The 24,355-nt window shown below is 46.4% G+C and overlaps 1 protein-coding gene across 3 annotated transcripts in view; it reads left to right on the top strand.

The window, feature by feature from the left end:
• LOC144128187 (alpha-(1,3)-fucosyltransferase C-like) overlaps positions 1 to 24,355 on the top strand; it is a 94,075-nt gene that overhangs the window by 65,554 nt on the left and 4,166 nt on the right. For 2 of the 3 annotated variants that reach the window (XM_077661334.1, XM_077661335.1), the window contains one exon: positions 20,598 to 20,684. The exons of the other annotated variant lie outside the window; for it this stretch is intronic. In XM_077661334.1, coding sequence (XP_077517460.1) covers positions 20,676 to 20,684 — 9 coding nt within the window. In that variant the 5' untranslated portion in view covers positions 20,598 to 20,675. The remainder of the gene's footprint in view (positions 1 to 20,597; positions 20,685 to 24,355) is intronic. 3 annotated transcript variants of the gene reach the window in all.

Here is a 24,355-nt window from a genome sequence, read left to right as displayed (position 1 = left end):
CATCTTGGTGCACAACCGAACCGAACCGTAAGGGAAGGGAGGAAGGTAGGAGTGAAAGACGAAAGAGAGAAAAGTGCTGTAGTGGAAGGACGCGGAAAAATTTCGACCAACTGGGCATCTTTAACGTGCACTGACGTCACACAGCACACGGGCGCCTTTGCGTTTCGCCTCCATCGAAACGCGCCCGCTGCGCCTGGGTTCGTACCCTGGACCTCCGGCTCAGTAACCCAGCGTACTAACCACTGAGCCACCGCGCCCCCGTTTTGATGGGGGTGAAACACAAAAGGCGCCCGTGTACTGTGCGATGTCATTGCACGTCAAAGATCCCCAAGTGGCCGAAATTATTCCAGACCATCACTACGGCACCTCCTTTTGTAGCTGGAGCTACACTAGGCTACCAGTCGAGCATTTCGCGGTACAGGCGAGATGCCAGTTGTGCGCATGTGCTACCATGGTATATGCGGCAGGCCAGTTGTGCGCATGCGCCGTTACCATGGCATCCGGGGAGGGATGAGTGCGCCGCGCGCTTCGTCGTTTCCCTCCCTCCTTTATCCTTTCCTTTACGGCGCGGTTCGGCTGTCCACCGAGATATGTGAGACGGTTACTGTGCTTTGCGCGCTTGCTGCGCCGTCTGGCATGACGTCACACCGCGCGGCTCGCCGCCGCCGCCGTTTGGTATGACGTCACACCGCGTTCATCACCCGAACCGCGCGTCGTCGCATGCGCAACGTTGCGTATAAAAAGCGGAGATGTAGTCGGCGGCTGTATCGCAACGCTTGATATGAATGCACAGAAGGAGTGTCCAGCCGCTGATAAACGGCGCTATAGACAACAGAACTATAACTCTTCCGATCCTGAGGTTGTCGCCTGGCAGTTGGCTACTCAACAAAGACAGAATGAGCGTCAGAAGGCGAAGAGAGCAGCGAAGACGCCCGAACAGAGAGAGGAATGCCTTGCCAAACGGAGACGCCAGACTAGGGTGCCACCCTAGCCAGACCACCGAGCGTAATGGACGCCACATAGCCGCCGAGACGGAGCCTATGGAAGGCGTCAGTCAACGGCAACCAACCGAACAGGATGTGAAGGCCCGTCGTATGACTGATTCACACCATTCGAGTTTCCGAAAGTGCACCTGCGACCCGGACATTTGAAGCGGACATGTCTCTCATGGCTAAACATGCAGTGCCAACAACAAGCTCAGCCAGGGAAACGTACCTCCCGCTACGTATATCCTTGCATAGCGGAGCTGAACCACTGCCAATTTTTTCTTTCCCTCCCTCCTTTATCCCTTCCTTTGTGATGGGTTTCGGGTGTCCAACGAGATATGTGAGACAGTTACTGCGCCATTTTCCTTTCCTAAAACCAATTTTAACTTTTTTAACCTCCCGCACCTTGTATTAAGTGGCTTTTTTATTAAAATATAAAATAAAAACGAAGTCAACTTAAAAAATGAAAATTGGCGTGGGAAAAGGATATGGCGTGGTATCTGTCTCACATATAGCCTGATACCTCAACCACGTCGTAGGGGAAGGGCTAAAGGAGGGAGTGAAATAATTTCGACCACCAGGGGATCTTTCACGTTCACCGACATCGCACAGCACACGGGCGCCTTTGCGTTTCACCCCCATCGAAATGCGGCCGCCGCGGTCGGGTTCGAACCCGGGTACTCCGGATCAGTAGCTGAGTGCCCTAAGCACTGAACCACCGCGGCGGGTGCCATAGTTTTTTAATAATAATTGGCTATATAGGAAAGGAAATGGCACAGTATCTGCCTCATATATCTTTGGACCCCTGAACGGCGCCGTAAAGGAAGGGATAAAGGAGGGAGTGAAAGAAGAAAGGAAGAAAGAGGTGCCGTAGTGGAGGGCTCCGGAATAATTTGGACCACCTGGGGATCTTTAGCGTGCACTGACATCACACAGCACACGGGCGCCTTAGCTTTTTTCCTCCATAAAAACGCAGCCGCCGCGGTCGGGTTCGAACCCGACCGTAATAATAATAATATTAATAATATTAATAATAATAATAATAATAATATTAATAATATTAATATTTGGTTTTGAGGGAAAGGAAATGGCGCAGTATATGTCTCATTATTGATGGTTGGAAGAAAGCTCGTCTGATCATTAAATGTATTAAAGAAAAATGAATTTGATCACTGACCATGTCATAAAATTCAACGACGTTTCGGAACCTCGTACGGGTTCCTTGATCACTGAGCGGGACAAGAAATTGTCGCGACTTATATACGTAACACGTGGCGCAAGGAGCGCGCGTAGATGGGTGGCATGGTTCCTTGCACCCAGTTCATGGTAGCTGGTGTCGATTGGATGATTAGAGATTTCATCAGCCGCCGAGATGACATGTTCCTTTCCTTCGCGATGAAAGTGGCGTGGTCTCAGTCAATCGTATGAGTATGCTCTTGCACATGCTCGGCAATGGCGTTCGTCGTGTGATTATTATTTCTCACTTCACGTTTGTGGTGGTTAAGCCTTCTGAGGAACTTTCCTGTTTCGGCAACGTAAACCTGGGGGCAATCAGTACATGGGATATGATAGATGACACCTGGAAATGCTTCAATCAGCATTTTGTCTTTCATGTTTACGAGCTGGTCACGGAGCTTTCTGGTAGGGATGTGGGCAATGCGCTTGTCATATTTTGAAAACACCGCGATAGTGCCTTGCTGAGTCCCTGCACGTAAGGAATGGCAGCTCGCATACGAAAACATAATTCTGCCGATACTAGACTATGTATACGTTATTTGGGACACTCACTAAAACTTACACTAATAAGACAGAAAAGGTGCCAAGAAAAGCAGCTCGCTTCATTTAAAATAGATTTAGACGTACGTAAGTGACAGAACTGTAAACGAAAGCGGACAATCGTCCATTAACGCAAAGAAACCGTGTGTCACCACTAAAATTTTCTTTTCAATTTATTAACGGCCACTATAAGACAGATCTCACGAGAATAATTTCTTTTTCATCTCGCTACGCCACTAGGCAAAGACATGGCCTCACAGTAACGCCATTTACCACGCGTAATAATTTATGTAATCTTTCTTTCCACGAACAGTAATTGAAGAGAATTTGTTAACCAATGACCACGTTTCGAAGTCATCTATGTCCACATTTCTTTCCAGTATTGCTTAAAAATCAGTTGTGTAAGCTTATTTTCCAAAATTTTCAAGCTACGTTATTCTACTTTGTTGTAGTGTTAATTGCCTGTGTTATTACGGTGTGTTTGCCTATATGTATCCCACCCTGCCAAAATCCCCAGTGGGGATTGCAGTATAAGCAAAATAAATATAGATAACAATAAAATGTTATAAGTGCAGGGCACATGTGTGTATGCCTGAAGTAAAACCAGGGTTATATTTTACGGTCCAACTCGTAACTGTCTCGGTTTTGTCTCACGTATTAGCTCAAACAGCTCACACACACGTACCCGCAGACACACACAACAATATAAGTGTCTAGCCTCTCGTTCAACGAAGCCTTGCGGGCTTGTCATGTACTTTTATTATCAGTGATATCGCCAGAAGCTGCAGAGTAGAAAATATAACTCGAATTTAAAAACGACTGTTAATGAGGGCGAGGGATGGCCGGCGATGTGAGGGTGAGGGCGAGGAAGGGCCAGCAAATTTTTCGAAGTGAGGGCGAGAGAGGGCCGGACGACTTTTCATAACAAGGGAGAGGGTGAGGAAGGGCCATAAATTCAAAAGTGAGGGCGAGGTAGCGCCGACGATGTGAGGGTGAGGGCGAGGTAGGGCCAACAATAATAATTGGTTTTTGGGGAAAGGAAATGGCGCAGTATCTGTCCCATATATCGTTGGACACCCGAACCGCGCCGTAAGGGAAGGGATAAAGGAGAGAGTGAAAGAACAAAGGGAGAAGTCGGTGCCGTAGTGGAGGGCTCCGGAATAATTTCGACCACCTGGGGATCTTTAACGTGCACTGACATCGCACAGCACACGGGCGCCTTAGCGTTTTGCCTCCATAAAAACGCAGCCGCCACGGTCGGGCTCAAATTTTTCGAAGTCAGGGCGAGGGAGGGCCGGACAACTTTTCAAAATGAGGGCGAGGGTGAGGGAGGGCCGACGATGCGAGGGTGAGGGCGAGGTAGGGCCAGCAAATTTTTCGAAGTGAGGGCGAGGGAGTACCAAACAACTTTTCAAAATGAGGGTGAGGGTGAAGGAGGGCTGACGTTGTGAGGGTGAGGGCGAGGAAGGGCCAGCAAATTTTTCGAAGTGAGGGCGAGGGAGGTCCGGACAACTTTTCAAAATGAGGGCGAGAGTGAAGGAGGGCCAGGGATTTAAACGTAAGGGTGAGGGAGGACGGGACAACGTTTCAAAATGAAGGTGAGGGTGAGGGAGGGCCGACGATGTGAGGGTGACAGCGAGGGAGGGCCAGCAAATTTTTCGAAGTGAGGTTGAGGGAGGAATGGACAACTTTTCAAAATGAGGGCGAGGGTGAGGGAGGGCCATGGATTCAAAAGTGAGGGTGAGAGGGGAAAAGTAAAAATGAGGTCATCTGCCCACCTTTGCTCGCGACAGCCGTTCTATATATACCCACACGACCACGTGGATGTGACGGGGTATCACATGGTCTTACGACACCCCCATCGGATGTCATCACGTGGCTTCACATCACCGCATCGGATGTTCTTAAGGTCAAAGGTCAACCCAAAGGTCACCCAATGTCCAAGGTCAACTAAAGGTCATGGGTCAGGGGTCAAGAGCTCGACACCACAACTGTATCACAAATGGTCATATACGACTAACGTGTCTGGGATGAAGATCGTTCAAGGTCATCATCCGGCCTATGCGACGGCTGCTTTACCTAGCGTAGTGAACCTTTCGCTTCAAAAACTTCAAAATTACGCAGAAAACTGAATTTTTTCGAAGCGTGTTTCAGCCCTTTAAAGAACCCCAGATTATCGCAATTATCCGGAGCCCTGCATTAGGGCGTCTCTCATAGCCTGAGTCGTTTTGGGACAATAAACCACCAAAACGAAAACCAACCATTCATCTAGCTACCTCAGCTGTATACTCCCTCTGTATTTTTGAGCACTGCACTTATTCGTGTTTATAAAACATGACAGACCCGCCGCGATGGCTCAGTGCTTAGGCCGCTCGGCCACTGATCTGGAGTTCTCGGGATCGAACCTGACCGCGGCTGCTGCGTTTTTATGGAGGCAAAACGCTAAGGCTCCCGTGTGCTGTGCGATGTCAGTGCACGTTAAAGATCCCCAGGTGGTCGAAATTATTCCGGAGCCCTCCACTACGGCACCTCCTTCCTTCTTTCTTCTTTCACTGCCTCCTTTATCCCTTCCCTTACGGTGCGGCTCAGGTGTCCAACGATATATGAGACAGATTCTGCGCCATTTCCTCTCCCCCAAAACCAATTATTATTATTATTAAAACTTGTCAGACGAGTCAACTCTATGTTAGCATCTTACGCGTATTGAGCCATCCAGCATTTCGATTGCATATCTTACCGCCTAAATTGGATTTAAAGGAGTATAGACACCTCGATTTTGGGTGCATGTTTTCAAGTTTGTAATGATGCGTAAAGCATTATTATACATGAATTACCACCTGATATTCTCCTACAAAGGCTAAATAATTTATAATTGCATTTATTTCTCGTGCTGTTTCGGTTTCGGTTTCAACAGCCGAATAAAGACTGTGATGTCAGCGTGCACTTACACGTCAAGTGGGAAATGAAAAACTGCAATATAATCGCTGCTTCCACAATCATTGTCATTCTGGCTCTTTAGGAAGGCTGCCTTCAGCACTGCAGTAAATTAAAACGATAAACCAGCGATTTCATGGACCTTCTTCCATTCCTCACGTGACACAAAAGCACTCTTTGACGTCCCAGCTATCGGTCGGCTGTTGAAACCGAAAGAGAAACAACACGACAGAAAAAATTCATTATAGATTATTTAGCGGTTGTAGGCGAATATCACATGGTGATTCATGCGTATTAGTGTCCTCCGCATCATTGTAGAGAAGAGAACACGCCACCAAAATTAGGTGTGCAGGCTCCTTTGACGAGAAGGTCGCACTGCAGTTTGTCTACACTGCAGAGCAGACCGGTGCTTTAACCTTTGAACTTTTTATTTTAATATTGACGAAAACTATCAAAGCTCACCGATACTTTTGGATCCAGAGGGAAACTTTGTTTTATTTTTGTGAGTGCATTCTTTGCTGTAGTGCAGCTTACATATCGTTTGTAAAATCTGCAGCAGTTCAATGCTGGCCCGCAGAGGCAAAAATAAGCGGAGGGCGGTCAGCACAGGCGAAGGGAATGATAGGCTTTAGAGACGTGAATAAATGTGGCCTGCAATGATTTCCGCTGTTCCTTCCCTTTACAGCAATATAAATCGGTGAGATAATAGCGATCTAAGTATACGTAATTAAGCAGGAACGTATAGTCGTGGCGCTCACCATGCATTTAATTCGGCGCCCATGGCTGCACAAACAGCACAGCATGCGTACTTGTGAGCGAGTATATAGCTTTGCACATAGTGTATGAACACAGCAAAGATCACGTGGACGGCTACTAGGCTGTATACACCAACCTGGTTAGTCATCAATATTCATAACCTTAGTTGTATAGCATAGAGGCACCCTGAGAGGTCTCAGGGTACGTCTTCTTACACCAACCGCGTTGATGAAGAAACCCGTGTATTCGCCCATCCTGCAGATAGGTGCTGTGCGGCAGGAGAAAGGTACATGGTTTTATGAAAAGTGGTCCTAGTGGTCCCTAACTGCGAGGGCTGTGCGCTTCTGTGGAGAACAGGCTGCCATATCGCGTCGCCGTCGAGAGAAACAACCCAGAAGGAACGCTGCAGAAGTGACGCTTGCCGATCCTTCCTTCCCATTTTGTTTACAATTCCCCATTCAATGGGGCATTAATTCAGGCCATCGACCGGATATTCTAAAAACAAGCGCCTTATACAACATAATCTCCGTGTGGCTGATGCGGGCATGTCTACTCGTGCATATGAGACGCCGGCCGCTCTAGAGCTCATGTGAACAAGATACCGACAGTGACTAGCAGGGGTAGACACTTGGGCTTGTTGGCGCATGATGCGAAGAAAAACTTAGCGCGGCCAAGACACGGACGGGCAGAACTGCGCGTGGCGTAAGTAGCGCTTTGTGCGTCTGTCCTATTTGTCCATATCTCGGTCGCACTTATTTAAGGTGCATGGACACCTAATTGTGGATGTGTTTTTTTCTTGCATGTAATGCTGCGTAAGGCATAAAAGCGTCAGGCCGCGACGTCAAGAAGATGCGGTGGCGCTGGCTTCAGCAGTGGCTTTCATTGTGTATGCAAAAGGCGGGACCGTCCGCATTGAGTATGTCACGCTTGCGTGCTTTTTGGGCATAATTCACGTCGTTCCGATAAATTGTGCTGCGTTTGGTTGAGCCGCAATGCAGACGAAAGGAGCGGCATAAGTGTCCACAAGTTTATTACAGATAAGCGCAAAAGCGACGGGCAGGCGCCGATGAGCAGGACAAGTTCGTCGACGGATCTGCTTGGCAGCTACCATTGCGTCTCTGCATTGAAAAACCTAATAGGTTAGTTCTCGTCTCTTAATCCACATCGCTGCTCTTCGGTCGCGCGGCGAACAATGCAAGAATAACGCCTGCAACTCAGTGCACGTTAAAAGATCCCCAGGTGGTCGAAATTATTCGGAAGCCCTTCACTACAGTACCTCTTTCTTTCTTTCTTTCTTTCTTCTTTCGCTCCCTCCTATCTCTCTTCCCTTACAGCGCGGTTCAGGTGTCCAACGATATACGAGACAGATACTGCGCCTTTTCCTTTCCCTAAAAAACAATTATTATTATTATAACCCGTTCACCTTCTGCCGTGCTGTCAGCACAAGTTCAGGCGCGATATACCGTGTGCTTGTGATCATAAATTGAACGTTAGAGAGCTATTTTCAGATGCTAATCAACCGGACAACGTCTCGAGCATCACTTCGCGCAAAAAAAAAAAACTGCTGACAGTCGCCTTCAGCGTACACAGCGTGCCGCTAAGCGCGCGATGTTTGAAGGAGCATCGGAGTGGGGTAATAGCTCGCACGACGCGTACTTTTCTTAATTTTCATTTTAGCGACCTTCAAAAAATGTATCGTTTCAAGACCAGTCCAATGACGCTTGAATCTCTACAAAGTCATGCAGTATTAATATTTCTCAGATTATTTGAATTTTCTCATTGTAGCTCGATCAGAAACTGGCGAACACAGCAAATATCACACCAAAAGGCACTCTGATCAAGCAGAATGCGCACACACGAATGCTAAAATAAGAAGCAAAATTATTTATTTATATAGCTTAGCAGAATGAGCGCAAATTTATAACGAACCTCCACTAAAACGTCTATGAATGCACTTGTGCAGCTCCCGGATCGCATTTGCCTTATTCAAAGCTGCTATACCACTTAAGTGTTCAGTAATTTCCACGGTCCCCGGAGTGTAGCGGCTCGGCGACAATAGGATCGCACGTGAAAAAGTTGCTTCGCGTCGTGCATCGCGTCGTCCTATATTGCACTAGCAATCGGATATGCTGTATCAGCCCAGAAGATGAGAACTGTGGACGATTAGGTTCTCCCCATACTTCGCGCTTTCGCCCTCCCTAGCCGCACACACTAAACAATTTCTCACCCTTTAGGGTGTAAATCAGCTGTCCCCAGACGAACACCCTTTTCCAATTGTTCGGTGCTAAAAAAGGGTGCAGACATCAGCACCCCTAAGGAAAGGTGCACTTAATGATACTTTACAGGATGTAATGGTAGCACCTTTATTAAAGGGTACAATTTTTCCATAACACCTCCACGAATGCATGTTGGAAAGGTGCTCCACATTGATCCACCCATGAAGCAAAAGCCTTGGCCTGATGCGCGCCCTCTAAACTGTCATGCTGTGCACCCTTCATGAAGGGTGCTGATCTCTACACCCTTTTTAGCCCAAAAAAGGGTGTTCGTCTGGGGACAGCTGATTTGCACCCTTAAGGGTGAGAATTTGTTTAGTGTGCACTGTCACTTGCTTCCAACTAGAAGCGGAGAAGCACCCAATACAACGCTCCGCCTGTTTTTTTTTTTATTCGAGAAGTGTGCCATGAGGCATAAGTTGAAAAAGGAGGGGGGGGGGAGGAATGCACGGGATTGAAAGTTAAAAGAAGGAGTGAAGAACCGTTGCGCTGAGGTAGTCGCAGAGGTTGTTAATGAAACGGTTGTCCATTGTCCACTTCACGAAGTCACTTTCGCGGTTCCACCGCAGGCCCACCTCCCTGAGGAGCCGTTTTCTGATAGCAGCCGTCGCTGGGCACGTCCACAACAAGTGCCGCACATTACAAATGTCCGGTGCAGCGCTACAGTGAGGGCACCTGTCAGGTGCTGGCAGATCTTTGGCACGCCACCGATGACGGACAGATGATGGCTCCGCCTGCTAATTCCTTCCGGCGAACAGTTGGAAAAATGCAGAGATACTCTCCACGCATCAAAAAAATGTTTCTAACTACAAGCGACGCGCACGCTTTCAAATATTCCCAATAGCGAGCTGGTATCGAAGGCAGAATCACTTGTCGCAGTGTAGACATGATGTGTTTTGCCTACGCCCCGCGATGCTGCCGACCGCAGCGCCACCTTTCAAGTGGTACTCGCCTACGACGATGCTGTTTCGATTTCGGTTTCAACAGCCGAACGATGGCTGTGCCACCAAACTTCCGTGTAGGTCATGCCAGGACTGCAAAAACGGCGATATAATCTCTGTGCACTCGTTTTAATTTACCACAACGCTAAAGCTAGCCCACTTCTAGAGCCGGAACGAAATAGAATGAAGTACAGATTTTATTGTTTTTCATCCTTCGCCTGCCCAATACGTACCTATACGGAACTTTGAGGACACCATGGACGACATAGTTGAAACCGAAACAGCAGGATAGAAAAAAAATGCGATTATATATTATTTTGTAGTCCGAGACAAATGCCACGCGGTGATCCACGTATATAACATCTTACGCATCACTGCAAAGAAGAAAACATGCCACCAGAATTGGGTGTCTGAACATGAAATGCTTTTAGTAATTCCCGTTGGCGGCGCGCCATGGGTTACCTTGGCAAGGGTTCCTCGATGCGCGCGGCGGGGAACCTTGGCGCGAGAACGGAGAACACGGTGTCGAACCGGTAGCATAACAGGGAAAAATTGAGCGAGTGCGACGCCAAGCGGCCAGCCTTCGCAGGCCAACCTTGCATGAAGCCGCCCCCTCCGCCTTTTTTCGCTCTCCGGGCCAATACCTAATGTTTTGGTGTTGGTATGTTATAGTGCGCTCGTCTGCGCGGCCCCATGCGCGGCGATGTGCGAGCCCATATGGTGCAAGCGTCTATAGCAAGGAGGCTGATCTACAATCAATTTACCGTGCTGGTACGCTCGATGACATCGCCCATTTCGCTTGCCATTGCTGGGATTTTCGGTACCGTACCTGCGAGTACACACACTAATACACGCCGCGGAATTTTCTCGTGATGGACCAGCGTAATGCTTTTGTAATAAAAGTGTCTCTCTGGATTCAAAACTAACGGCGATGTATAGTCACTCTCCTTGAAAGTCAATTTTTAAGTGAACAGTTGTGTAAGTTGTTAGGTTAATTCTGGGTAGACAATTTGCAATGCAAACGCCCAATTAAATACAATTTATGCTGTAAGACATGCACGAAGAAGTGCTGGAAAACACAAAGCGCATAATACGTACGACTAGACCGTAATAGGCATGCCTTAAAGCAGACCCGCCTGAAAAATACGTTTTATCAACGTGATTAACATAAAAATGAAGCGCTCAGAAATGTGGAGGGAGTACTGCAGAGGTAGATGGCGAGCTCTTTTAATGAGAGCGAACAGCTTCCAGCCGTATGATCATCGCGCGTGCCTGGTTGTTGAGCTTATTCTAAAAGGAAGTTTTTTGTATTCAAAAGTACACTTAACTGCCGTAAACTAAATTTTATGAATTTCTAGCAAGAAACAGCGCGGTTGTTCTTCCTGGAGTAAGAAACGGTCCATTGATTTTCAACAAGTCACAGGCTTCAGGTTGTATATTTGTGTCACTGGGGGTTTCCGTGGCACACTTAGGCTGCCACAAAAAAAAATTAATCTTAAAAGTGCCAACTTCTACAAAATCGCAGTTAGACTTCATGAGTTGCACTGAAAACCGCGCGCGAGCACCTCGTTGCTTTTCCAGCACCGTTCAAATTGAACGCGCAATCTTACTGATCACGTGGCAGAACGAAACCATAAGCTCAACCTATCATCTGAACATCGGGAGAACAAACTCTGCAGAGAATTGCGCATGCGCGCCCAGAGAAGAGGTGGAAAGGAGGACACACAAGAGGAGTGTTTTTAATTGCCGATGTGACGCCACAGTTTTCCTTTTTTGTTTCGGTCAAAAACTCTCAAACCTCTTGAACCCAGACAAAAAACGAGCACTCAGAGCCGGAGGAGGCCGGCGCGCTTTTCAGGAAACGTGTCTATGCGCTATCTGCATTTTCGTTTCTCTCTCGTGCATCGGCCCCCTGGTGTTTGACCGAGCTCTCCTGGTAGACTCAAGCTAGGCAAATTTTGCTTTCAGTTCATGGTTTAGGTAGTCCTACCTTCAGACTTCTCCAGACCGAGGTGAGTGGCGTCGATGAAGTCGTTTCTTTGCGACTGTTGCCTGTTTGCTACTGTGCACCGTTCCATAGCCGGTGTCCTCTAACGAAAGTTTTGTCTTTTTCAAGATTCATCTTCTTCGCGCATGGCCTCTTCATAAATTTTGGCCGCAGCCGTTATTTCTTTGTGTGCCAGCGTAAACGCGTTGACTGTGGGATTTTATTGCCTTCCTCGCAGCTTGAGCAGACGGGGTACGCGACTTTCGCTATGAAACCGTCGGGCTTCGCGACATGTGGGTGTTACCTGTGCGGAGCAGTCGTATGTTTCCTTTATTTTTCACGCGGTGGTGCAGTGCATGAAATCAGCTTCTTTGTGACGCTCATCCGCAGTCCCTGGGTTCGAACCCGACTGCGGCGGCTGCGTTTTTATGGAGGCAAAACGCTAAGGCGCCCGTGTGCTGTGCGATGTCAGTACACGTTAAAGATCCCCAGGTAGTAGAAATTATTCCGGAGCCCGCCACTACGGCACCTCTTTCTTCCTTTCTTCTTTCACTTCTTCCTTTATCCCTTCCCTTACGGCGCGGTTCAGGTGTCCGCCGATATATGAGACAGATACTGCGCCATTTCTTTCCCCTAAAACCAATTATTATTGTGACAATCCCGAAGGGTGAAAGAAGGGGTTGCAGGCCAGCGGGGAGCCAAAGTTTAAATATAAGTTGGCTCATTGTGAAATTAAACTGGCAAACCTCGGAGTGGCACCAACTTCCTGTACAGAATGAGACTGCTGTAAAGTTTTTGCACAGGACATGTAATGCATTCATTGTGTTTACTCGCTCAGGTCTGTCACTGCCAAGTGACTCATTTTTAAGGCGATGGACGCCACAAGGAAGCCATCTTGCATACAGAGATGACTTCATTAGCCCTCATCTGGCATCAGATGTGATGTTCGTGGAAGTATTTGTGATTTTACAATCGAAATAACTGCATTGGTATAATTCCTTGAGCTTGTTTAAACACCAAGATATAACATTCGGGATGCCTGTCCCTACCACAGTTCCTCAACATTTGTTCTGCATGCTCCAATGCATTCTAAGAAGCTGTGGGTAAGGTTTTCAGCAAAAATAATTCATTCGTAAATAACAGACAGTGCGAGGAGAGCTAGCGGCTGCTGCATGAGCCTCACGTGGCCGTCAAGCAACAAGGCAGCTGCTATTGTAGCCACTTTCCAGTGCAGTTCTATGCAAGCAACATATGCGGCACTTAGTGTATCGATGGATCCACTGCACTGTTTTTGTTTGTTGATGATTAATTGTCTTGTAAATGCGCTAGATGCTCATGCGTGTGTTAACCAATAGCTGCCAATGTTGTTACATTGTTTTTCTGCTGCTGCAGAAGCCCTCACTTGTTTTGCTCATTCTGGGAGTGAGTTTGATGAATTTATCTGTGTAAACTAGCTACAGTTGTAGCATTATTCAGACCTGCAGTGTGCTTCTCTCTTGCCTCCTTTTTTTATTTGCCTGTGCAGAGGCAGTGAGCTCTTGGGGCTTATGTGCGAGTTCCCAGCTCGATTCTGCCTTGGCCGCAGTCATCTGGGATTGGTATGATGATATGCATACTCTCACTGCTTCCATAGGTTCAGAGTGTGGCCTTGGGTACGTTTAATCAGTTTGTATTTTTTTAAAGCTTGTCAGCTTTGAATTTTATTGTGGAATGTGTATTTTGGCATCTCTGCATTTCCTGGTATGCTGCTGTATGAAAATTATTCTCAGCACTTTCAGCTACATGATTTGCAAAGAGAGAAGTTGGGGAAACACCAATGTACTTTTGTAATTTCTTGCCTTAAGAATGGAAACGTCAGGTTTAGACCTGCACAAATCTGCACTGGATTCATAAGCCTACAATGTGTGACATAGAACAAGTTATACTCAGCCTCTTATGCAGGTGTGACAGCTATGGTTCTGAGAGAGCACCTTTATGTGTGGCAGTGTATAAAAAAGGTCTTTGTTCCAGGTAAGTTGGCATAAAATAGGCTATATCTTCTTGCAGACACTTGAAAGCGTCTTGTTGTAACATGTATGAGGCAGCATGCCCTCAGATCTGTTGACATTTATAGCAGTTGAGTGGATATGCTAGAATTCAGGACAACCCCTCATCTGATTGCCTTTAGACCAGGTGCCCAAGTCGCAGCTGAATGCATCCAAGAATACATGGATCACCACGTGGTATTCGCCTGCGACTGCTAAGTAATTTATAATTGACTGTCGTCTGTCTTGCTGTTCCGGTTTCGATTTTATCAACCAAACAATGCCTGTGATGTGTAGTTAGCCTTTACGTCCTATTAAGCATGATAACACTGCAGTATAAATGCTAAGTAGGTTTAAATCACTACAACACATAAACCAGCCTACTTCAAGAAATGGAATGGCAACAAACAACGTATCAATAATTATATTGCCGTTTTTGTTGTCTCACGTGACCTATAGGTCAACTACACATCACAGCCATCGTTCGGTTGATGAAACTGAAACAGCAGCAATAATAATTTCAACTATGAATTGTTTAGCGCTCGTAGGTGAATGCCACGGGGCGGTACATGTTTAATAATGTCTAATGCGTCATTTGGATGAAAACAGAAGCAAAAATTTGGCGTCCGTTGTCCTTTAGGTGGTCTTGTAGAGGTGCTACAGAGTGGAAATATTTTGATTTATGAGAGTTTAACGTCTCAAAAAACTCGGGCTGTGAGGGACGCCTTAGTGAAGAGATCCAGAAATTTCAACCACCTGGGGTTCTTTATTGCGTACTGACATCTCAAAATACAACGGGCCTCTCATTCCCCTCTATCCCTACGTGGCTATGAACCCAGAATCGTGTCACGCGACCTTCTGTTCTGATTTTTTCTGATGTGTATATTACGCTTCCAACTATAGGGCTCAGCTGCATTTCTTGAATGGAGTGCATGGAGTAGGCTCAGGGAATCAGTGTAAATTATGCTGTTTATAATATTGTAATTCATTATTCTGCCCATAGCTACACACACAGCATAACATTCAGCTGTGAAATTTGATCCATATTCGGCAGTCTTACTATTATTTTCCATTTTCCTTGTACTGCAGCACTCCCAACATATTTTCTCGATTTTGAGCCATCCGTGTAAAATTCTAAGTACCTTGCATATTTTTTCTTAAGATCCGGTTATTCCTGTAGTATGTGTTCATCTGACTTTTTTTTTCTGCGAAAATCTGTAAAAGTGAAGAGAAGCTGCACCATGGCGGCAGTTGATTATTTCGTGGGGTGATTTCATGTAGGGCATCCAGCAATCCTAACTCTTGAAATTTACCTTCAAAGTGTAATAACGCAGGTATTATTCATTGGGGCTTATTACTGAAGAGAGTCTTGGAAGGGCATTTTGTGACTATGGGAAACCAGAGGCGTTTTGTTAGGGAGATTAGTTTTAGTACGTATGTGCACATAAGCATTGTTCTCCTTTTTTGTGAGGGGTGGTTCATCGGTTTCGACGTAAAGACTATTAACGGGGTATGTTCTGTTTGCACCAGTTGAGAAACGCAAACCAAGGTTTTGCACCGGATCCAGTCATCTAAGTTGGGAAGGTCTCACTGACCCATACACTACACATCCATAATCTAATGTAGAGCGTACTACAGAGCGGTAGATTTGTAAAAGGGATGTTCTATCGGACACCAGTATTTTCGTGAAAGTACTTTGAGTATGTTCAAGGACTGTGAGGCCTTCTTTTTGAGAGTGTTTATGTGAGGTAAAAATGTGAGTTTTAGTTAAATGTAATGCTAAGAAATTTATGCTAAATTTTTATGGGCAGTTTGCTTTCGTTTAGGTGTAAGGTGGGGTCGGTTTGTAGGCTTCATATGAGCGAGAACAGAACAGCTACTGTTTTGTGTGCAGAAAACTGGAATCGAATCCTATCTGTCCATGTCACTAGTCTGTTTATTGTCAACTGTATTTGCCTCTCGCATGTTGCTACATTTGCGGATGTGCAGGCTATTTGAAGATCGTCAGCCTAGACTAAATACACTATGGACTTCGGGATTATTTTCGTTCTGCAATTCATTTGTATAATAAAGAACGTTGTGCTTAAAAAAATCCCTTAGGTACTCCATTTTCTTGAACGAAGTTCCTTGAGATCGTTCAGCCTGGGCATATGTGAAGGGAACGGTTGGACAGGAAGTAATTTAGCCAGTTTAACATCTTGCCACGGATTCCAAGTATTTTAGGTCACAAAGAATTCCGAACCCCCCGGTTATGTCGTATACTTTCTCGAAGATCAAAAAGATAGCAAGGCAGTGTTGCTTGCGTATAAAAGCTTATCTGGCTGTATTTTCAAGGCGAACTAGATGGTCAGTTGTTGAGCATGCCATTTTGAAACCACACTGATGGATGTCAAGAAGTTCGCTTACTTGAAGGACAAAAGATAATCTTATATTTAGAACACTTTCAAAGACTTGGTGACACAGCATGTAAGGGCTACTGGCCTATAGCTACTAGGTGAGGTTGGCAGCGCTCCAGGTTTCATGAACGGTACTATAATGGCTCTCTTCCACTCCTTGGGTATTTTTCATTCTATGAATATCTTGTTAAAAAAATTCAACAGTTTCTCTACAAAAGGCTGGAAAAGATGGGCAAGCGTTTCATAGTGTATAAGCTTCAGTACTGGAGCAGTTTTTTTTTCGCTGGCGGACAGTACTCTATTGATTTCTTGGAGAATAATTGAACCGTTGTACTGCTCGTTCGTACCTCCACCTGGCGGAAGTTTTCATTTTACGGACATGTTTTTATATGTTAAAATGACTAGGTATGGTGTGAAGAACTTGAAACCGCAGCACAGTGAACCCCCAAAATATCTGCCGGTTCCCCCATACTTGTTTGTGTACAAGGTGTTGTCAAAAGAGGAATTGTGAACGGTGAATAGCTCCCATTAAGTTTTCAAACTTGCTCCCACTTTTTTTTTATATGGTTGAGGTATAGAAGGCACGTAAGCTTTCCATGATGTTTTCTTGGCAATGGGCCGAATACACCACTGCGCTTGTGCTCCCGCCTGTTTGAAGATGGCAAGGTTCTCTTGTGCTGGGTATCTACTAAAAAGTCCCCAGGCTTTATTGTTGTTTTTTGCCTCCCTACATTCTCGTTTCACATTTCAGAACACACTTTATGGTTTTGGCGTACTACTCGTGTGGGTTTTGGAATTTATAGGTGTACAGCAGTCAGAATGCATGCTGTGAACATTTCGTTTAGTTGATCTATGCTAAGATTTTCCAAAATTATGTTATCTAAACTGGCTTTTTCTTTAAATAAAGCCCAGCCAGCTTCCAATGCGGTGGTTTTGTTTAGATGATTGTTGGCGAGAATGACGGGCTTAACATGACCGGGAGATGATCGCATCCAATGTATCGTCCAAAAATCCCATTTAAAATCACTAAAAACCGACGGGGAACTAAAAGAAAATCTCAACAGCTCAATTTCCTGGGGAGCAGTACGCGGGTTTACCAAAGTTCAACAACTAAACAATACTACGTAGAATAAAATCTTCTATAATCTGAAGGAAGTTTAATATGGAGAGAATCGAGCATGCTCTAAATAACGGAGGTAGCCTAAAAGCGGCGAAGAGGAAACTAGACATAGGTAAAAACCAGACGTATGCGTTAAGAGACAATGAGGGCAATGTCATTTAGCAATTAGGATAAGATAGTTAAAGTAGCCGAAGAATTCTCTATAAATCTATACAGTAGCCAATATAATCTGAACGTTAATGATAGAGGCAGTAGAGCACAGCAATGCGTCATCCCACCAGTAACGAAAGGGGAAGTAAAGAAAGCCTTATAAGAACAATGCAGAGGAGAAAAGCAGCTAGTGGCGATCAGGAAACAGCAGATCTCTTGAAGTACGGAGGGGAGATCGTGCTAGAAAAACTAGCCACCCTGTATACACAATGCGTTATGACCTCGACCGTACCAGAAGCCTGGAACAACGCAAGCATTATCTTACTTCATAAGAATGGCGACGCCAAGGACTTGTAAAATTACAGACCGATCAGCTTCCTGTCCGTTGCCTACAAGCTATTTACTTAGGTAATCGCTAATAGAGTCTAGGCAACCTTAGACTTCAATCAACCAAATGATCAGACAGGCTTTCGTAAAGGATATTCCACAATAGAACGTGTTCACACTATTAATCAGGTAATAGAGGAATGCGCAGGATTTAACTAACACCTATATATAGCTTTCATTATTTACAAGAAAGCATTTGAGTCAGTGGAAACCTCAGCAGTCATACAGGCATTGCGAAATCGGGGTGTAGAAGAGCCTTATGCCAAAATACTGGAAGATGTCTATAGCAACTGTAGAGCTGCCATAGTCCTCCATAAAATCAGCAATAAAATTCAAATAAGGAAGGGCGTCGTGCAAGGAGACACACTCTCACCAGTGCTGTTCACCGCCTATTTACAGGAGGTATTTCAAGGCCTAAATAGTGTATAGTTGGAGATAACAGTTAATGGAGAATATCTAAATAATATTCGATTCGGTGATGACATTGCCTTGCTGAGTCAATCAGGAGATGAATTGCAAAGCATGATCAACACAGGAAGAACAGAATTGTGGGTCTAAAAATTAACATGCAGAAAACCAAAGTAGTGTTCAACAGTCTAGCAAGAGAACAGCAAATCACAATAGGTAGCGAAGTGCTGGAAGTGGTAGGACAGGTAGTGACCGCTAATCCGGATCATCAGAGGGAAATAACTAGAAGAAAAAAATTGGGTGCAGTGCATATGGCAGGTTCTTTCAGATCATGAATGGCAGTTTACCAGTGTCTCTCAGGAGAAAAGTATACATCAGTTGTACCTTGACAGTGCTCGCCTAAGGGGCAGAAACGTGGAGGCTAACGAAAAGGGTTCAGTTCAAGTTAAGGACAACGCAGCGAGCTATGGAAAGAAAAATGATAGGTGTAGCGTTATAGAAGAGGACAGATTGAGTGAGGGAACAAACGGCGGTTAATGACATTCCTGGTCGAAATCAAGAGGAAGAAATAGGCTTGGGCAGGGCATGTAATGTGAAGGCAAGGTAACCGCTGGTCCTTAAGGGTAACGGAGCGGATTCCAAGAGAAGGTAAGCGTTGCAGGGGGCGGTAGAAGGTTAGGTGGGCGGATGAGATTAAGACGTTTGCGGGGATGGGGTGGATGCAGCTAGGAAAGGACAGGGTTAATTGGAGAGACATGGGAGAGTTCTTTGTCCTGCAGTGGGCGTAGTCAGGCTGATGATGATGATAATCTTACTTCTGCTATCTGATTTCTCACTTCTTCAAAAAGAGGAATGTGCTATGAAGTCTCCAACTACCAGTTAAGAGGAAGTAGAACGTTCTTGCGGGCTAGTTGGTTGATCGCAGAAAAAAAGGTTAGTACTGCGCGAATTAGACACAACAGGAGAACAGGAACAAATACGACAACGCAGACGCAGTTGTTCGTGTTCCTGTTCCTGCATCTCTCAAGCACTTTGAGGCTAGGAAAGGCGATATGGTTCTTGCTGGTTTTCTTCTGCTTAGCTATAAATTGCATAAAATTTGGGAATGTTACCTGCTTCGTTCCGGCCTCTTTCAGAGAGCGATAGTTTTTGGAAAAGGGAGCCGTATGCTGTTGTTGGGGGCTATTTATTAATAAAATAACAATGGAAGGAAAAGATGTTGCTAGCCGCGGCATCTACCATCGGAACCTGAAGCACCTGAGCTGCGACTAGTGTTAATAGGAGGACAGGGAGAAAGAAAGAAAGAGGGGAGCGATAATGAGAAAGGATAGGGGTAGGAGGTAATATACACTATGTACAAATAAATAATATGGAAATAAATGCGATACTGCGCCGTGCATGATAGGAGTCCTCGGTGCAGGGGCGTGCAAATGCTTGATGGAAGGGAACGGCCGATCGCGGCCCACGTGGTGTCTTCCACGCCGGCACAGATGGGTTGCCCTGCGCCAGGCCGAACGTCGTGCGCGACCATTTTCTGCGTGTGGGGAAATCGACTCTCGCACACTCTTCCCTTGGCCGTCGCGCGCCGACCGCTCAAAGTAAATATTTATATGCCGCGCTCTTGCCGAGTCCTACCACTGAAGAGAAAAAAAAGAAAAATCAGCAGAAACACATTCTCGCGGCTCACTGTGCAAAAAAAAACTGGAATGGGGTATCCAGCTGTAAAGCATCCAAAGGTAGCACACGCGGAGCGTTTTGTCACTGCGGGTAGTCACCTGGCGCGGAACAGACGGGATGTCAAGTCCGTCTGTTCGAAGAATACACAGAGGCTCACCAGAGTTCACTCACGTGTGTGTGCACTGCCCTGCAGCCACAGGAGCGCTGATACACTATCCGGGATGGGGAGCCGTACAATCTTTTTTCGGTCATGGTGCCAGCCGCCCAACATGGAGCCCAACTAGGGGACGTGACAGGAACTTGCAAACAAGTCCTGCCAACGCCAGGTGTACACCCCTGATATAACCAAATATGACTGAACTCAGGGTATTTGGCCGCGCAGAATAACCATCGCCGCCAGGAAAAAAGGGAAAACCAGGAAGTGAGTAGGAGACAGGAGAGCTGTGAGAATGGGAGAGGAGAGTGAAAGATGGAGGGCAGGACAGCAAAAGGTGGCTGCCAATTTCCTCCGGTCGGGTCAGGCCGGAGGTGAAGCTGGGGCCAAAGTGGTGCATTGCCGTCGCCAATGGGCCTTAAGGGTCCAAACAATCGGCAGCGGCTCAACCACTAGGAACCCCTTTTCCTTGGACACGATGCTGCCACGCACGGCTAAACATGGGTGCTCGGATGCGTGGTGGCGTACTGCTCGCCATCATCCCCCTGTGGGGGGGGGGGGGGGGGGTGTCCCTGCAGATGCTCGGCAAGCCGTGGTGTCGCAACTCACTATCATCTGCATGATGCAGATGGCCCTGCAGAGGGAAAGGATGAAGAAGGCGGATGAGCATCAGGACCTGCTGCGTTTGTGAAAGAGCAGGTCGTCGATGGTGGATGTAGGTAAACGTAGGTTTCTGTAACCTTGCAGAAGGAAAGCTAGTGGTATAGACAAAAAAGGCAGTAAAAGAAGATGTGGTCAAATGTGTAGTAGAATCCTCCAAGGTGGAGTAGATTTGTAATAAGGGAGTAATTACTCACTGGCATCCACCCAAGCGCAGCCATACGCCTACAAAGGAAACATATACAGCTGTCTCAGAAACTTCGTAGTTAAAAAAAATTCGTCCTGGCCCGGGGTTCGAACCCGGGACCACCACATCACCGGAACAGTCGCTCTACCAACTGAGTTAACCGGGACGGCAAGCTAATGGTAGGAAAACGGCACCCACCGGACGATTGGCTTGTTGCAGTTGTCACCCCCCATTATCAAGCGTGGCAAGGAAGCAAGAATCCCCCAAGGTGGAGCAGATTTGTAATAAGGGAGCAATTACTCATTGACATCCACCCAAGCGCCGCCATACGTCTTCAAAGGAAAGATATAAAGTTTTCTCAGAAACTTCGTAGTTAAAGAAAAATTCCTACTGGTCCGGCGTTCGAACCCGAGATCACCGTTTCACTGGAGCAGTCACTCTACCAACTGAGCTAACCGGGACGGCAAGATTATGGTAGGGCGAGAGCGAATTGATCAATAACTCGAAGTGGAAACAGTGATGGTCAAATGTTTAGGAGAATCCGCCAAGGTGGAGGGGATTTGTGATAAGGGAGTAATTACTCATTGGCTGTAGAGCTATCCTTTGTAGCCGTATGGCTGCGCTTGGGTGGATGTCAAGCGCTCAGTTTTAAAGATGGCATTGAAATGTTCAGCTATGAACATGAACTGGACATATCTAGAAGTACGATGCATCACTCTGGTGCACAGAAGATACACCATTCTGCCGAGCACGTGCTCGAAAAGAAAAAAAGAAAAAACATATGCAGTTCATTTGTGAAATCTTTGCTCTTGTTCTTGTCGCTGTATTTTTAATTCAGTTTTCTTTTTAATTTCTTCTTAACTTCTGTTACTGGCTGCGCCTTCCCGGCGATATAAGCCACAGTAGACGACACCAATCACAAAACGATCAAAGAAAAGACCAAACAACGCATTAAAAAAGACAGCCCATGGTTTTGCTTGAGTCTTATCTGTTGGAATTGGAGGTAGGCTGCGTTTATTGTGCCCGAATACTTCTGGTTGGTTTTATTTGCTGAACACTGCGTGCTTGTCACACCGAGAATGTATGAGCGGCCAATTATTTAGAATGTAAATTCACGCGTTGCAACACTGCAGTAGTGTAGGTAGGAAAAATTCACAAGCCTTAGTGGATCTTGGTAAAGCTGAAAAGTTGTTCGTTGAGACTTCTAAATTGCCAAAACGCCTTACAGAACCTTTCTTTTCTCAGGAGGAACTGAAGAGGTTTTAGAATTCGTTGAGTTTAAACGAGCCGAATGTGTGAAACTTGCTGGTTAAGCTTGCGAAATCATTTTGCTCTTGCATGTAAAATGGTGGCGCAATCACCGACAAAAGCGGGGTCAGCGTTCAGGCTTGTCTGCCATGCACAGCGACAGCAGAGGCCGCAATGATGACAACACGTACGGTGGCGCTAAGTCTGCAGCGAAGGAACGGTTGTTTCATCGAAGAAAACGCATGGCGTCGAAGGTGAAGCTCACGAAACATTGTTTGGCGGCTTATGAAGACGCACGGCAGCATGTGGACGAAGGCAACGGACATCTAAATTTTCGGCAACAATGACGCCACCATCAGTTTCCCCGCACACCTCCATGCAATGAAAAGCCTGAATATCATCGCAATTTTACTCTGTTTTTACGTCACCGTTTTCAATGCTAACGCAAAACTACTTTGCGTGATTTACCTAGAATCTTCATAGATGGAATTCTTGAATAACCTCGAATTCTCAAAAACCATTTCATCTTTCGTTTAAGAATGTGGAACCTCTGAGCTATTCCTATGACGCATTGATTCTTGTCCTTGAAAACAAGTAAAAACATAAAACTTATGCACCAATTTTAATGGCAGTGAATGAAAACTTAACTGGCCTGGCGATAGAAAAATTTTTGTGCCGGACATCCCGGAAAGCTCACGGATATACTTTAGACAACGCACTTGTGGCAGTGCCCTTTGAACCGACGTTCCATGCCTGCGTGAAGTTAAGGCTTGGGACGCCTCTGCAGGGAAACGCGCAAATCCTTTCACTAAATGCCATGCCCGTCGTCTCGCGCTGTTTCAAGCGAAAAAAAATAAATATCTCGAAGAAAATTTTTTATTTCACACTGTTTTACACAGCGCACCAAGCAGCGGGGTAGCATCGGCTCAAGAAAAAGTCCTCAGCCATCGCATTCACAAGGATGGGAGCCTGATGGTTACAGTATCGACGCTTCCCGCCGCCAACCGTCTGCTCACGGTAACTAAGCTGGCTGGAGTGGCTGTAGAGGCCAGAGTCCCATACTCTTACATGGCAAGCTATGGCAAAATACAAGATGTACCTGTCACCTACACAGACGAAGATCTGCAGGAATATCTACGCGACCAAGGTGTCCTCTCAGCAAGGAGGCTAATCGCCTACACTCCTGAGGATGGTGGAAAGATAAAAGCGGTACGCCGTCACACAGTTATATTGGAATTCGCAAAAGATGCGCCGCTACCAAAACGAGTAACGCTGGGGTTCTGTAGTTACCCTGTAACTGAATACGTCGGAGCAGCAACTCAGTGCTATAAATGTCAGAGGCATGGCCACATATCAAGACACTGTAACGGCCCCGTGCGCTGCAAAGTGTGTGCTGGCCCCCACTCGCACAAAGAATGCACTTCGAGAGCGCAACCTAAATGCGCTAACTGCGGTGGCCCACACCCTGCTTCCTATGGAGGGTGTTATAAAAAGAAAGCAGCCACAGTTGCTCGCACGGCAGAGCAAACACAAGGGAAACCCCCTAAGTGCCATGAACCACCACCTAACCCCGACGTGGTTTTCACGACTATGGCAGCTCGTTCCGAGAATCAGTCAACACAGCGTCGCAGAGCAGCTGAAAAGACCTACGCAGATGCGGTAAAAAAGAAGCGTGGGAAGTCCGTTGGTTCTTCTCCTTCACCAAAGCTACTGCAACGCATTACACAAGACCCGACAAACAGAGTCGCTTGCTCTGACTCTAGGGCGCCACAACATGACAAGAAGATCAGCGGCAGGCAGCAAACCGGAAGCTCTGAACAAGATGTCACATGCCTACTGATTCCGATGCTGCTTGCAGCCATCAAGACTCTTATCCGTGCAAACCCCTCGTCAGGAAGACTCCCAGAAGTAGAAGCTGTCCTTGCAATGGAGCCATTGGTGTCGGTCTCCTACATTCCGCAGGGGCGTAATACCACACTTCAGTAATCATGCCTTCAACAGCGAGAACTTCACCGCAGCTGACAATCCACAACATCTTTCGTACATGCACCATTTTCCAGTGGAACGCTCGCGGGCTACGCTCTAAACTCTCAGATTTCCGACAGCTCGTGCGAGCGTACCGCTTCCCCTTCATAGTCATCTGTGAATCACGCGTCGAGGAAACTTTCCGACTCAATGGATACTATTTCCATCATTCACAACGACCAGATAACGTCAGCAGATAGCTGATAGGCTTTGGCAAGGATATCCCGGCCTCACCGGTTGATGTCCCGCCTCACAGCGACAATGAA

Source organism: Amblyomma americanum, chromosome 4, assembly GCF_052857255.1.
Source record: "Amblyomma americanum isolate KBUSLIRL-KWMA chromosome 4, ASM5285725v1, whole genome shotgun sequence".
NCBI lineage: Eukaryota > Metazoa > Arthropoda > Arachnida > Ixodida > Ixodidae > Amblyomma > Amblyomma americanum.
The sequence above is the reverse complement of the archived record's forward strand: the minus strand, read 5'-3'. Positions and strand labels throughout refer to the sequence as shown.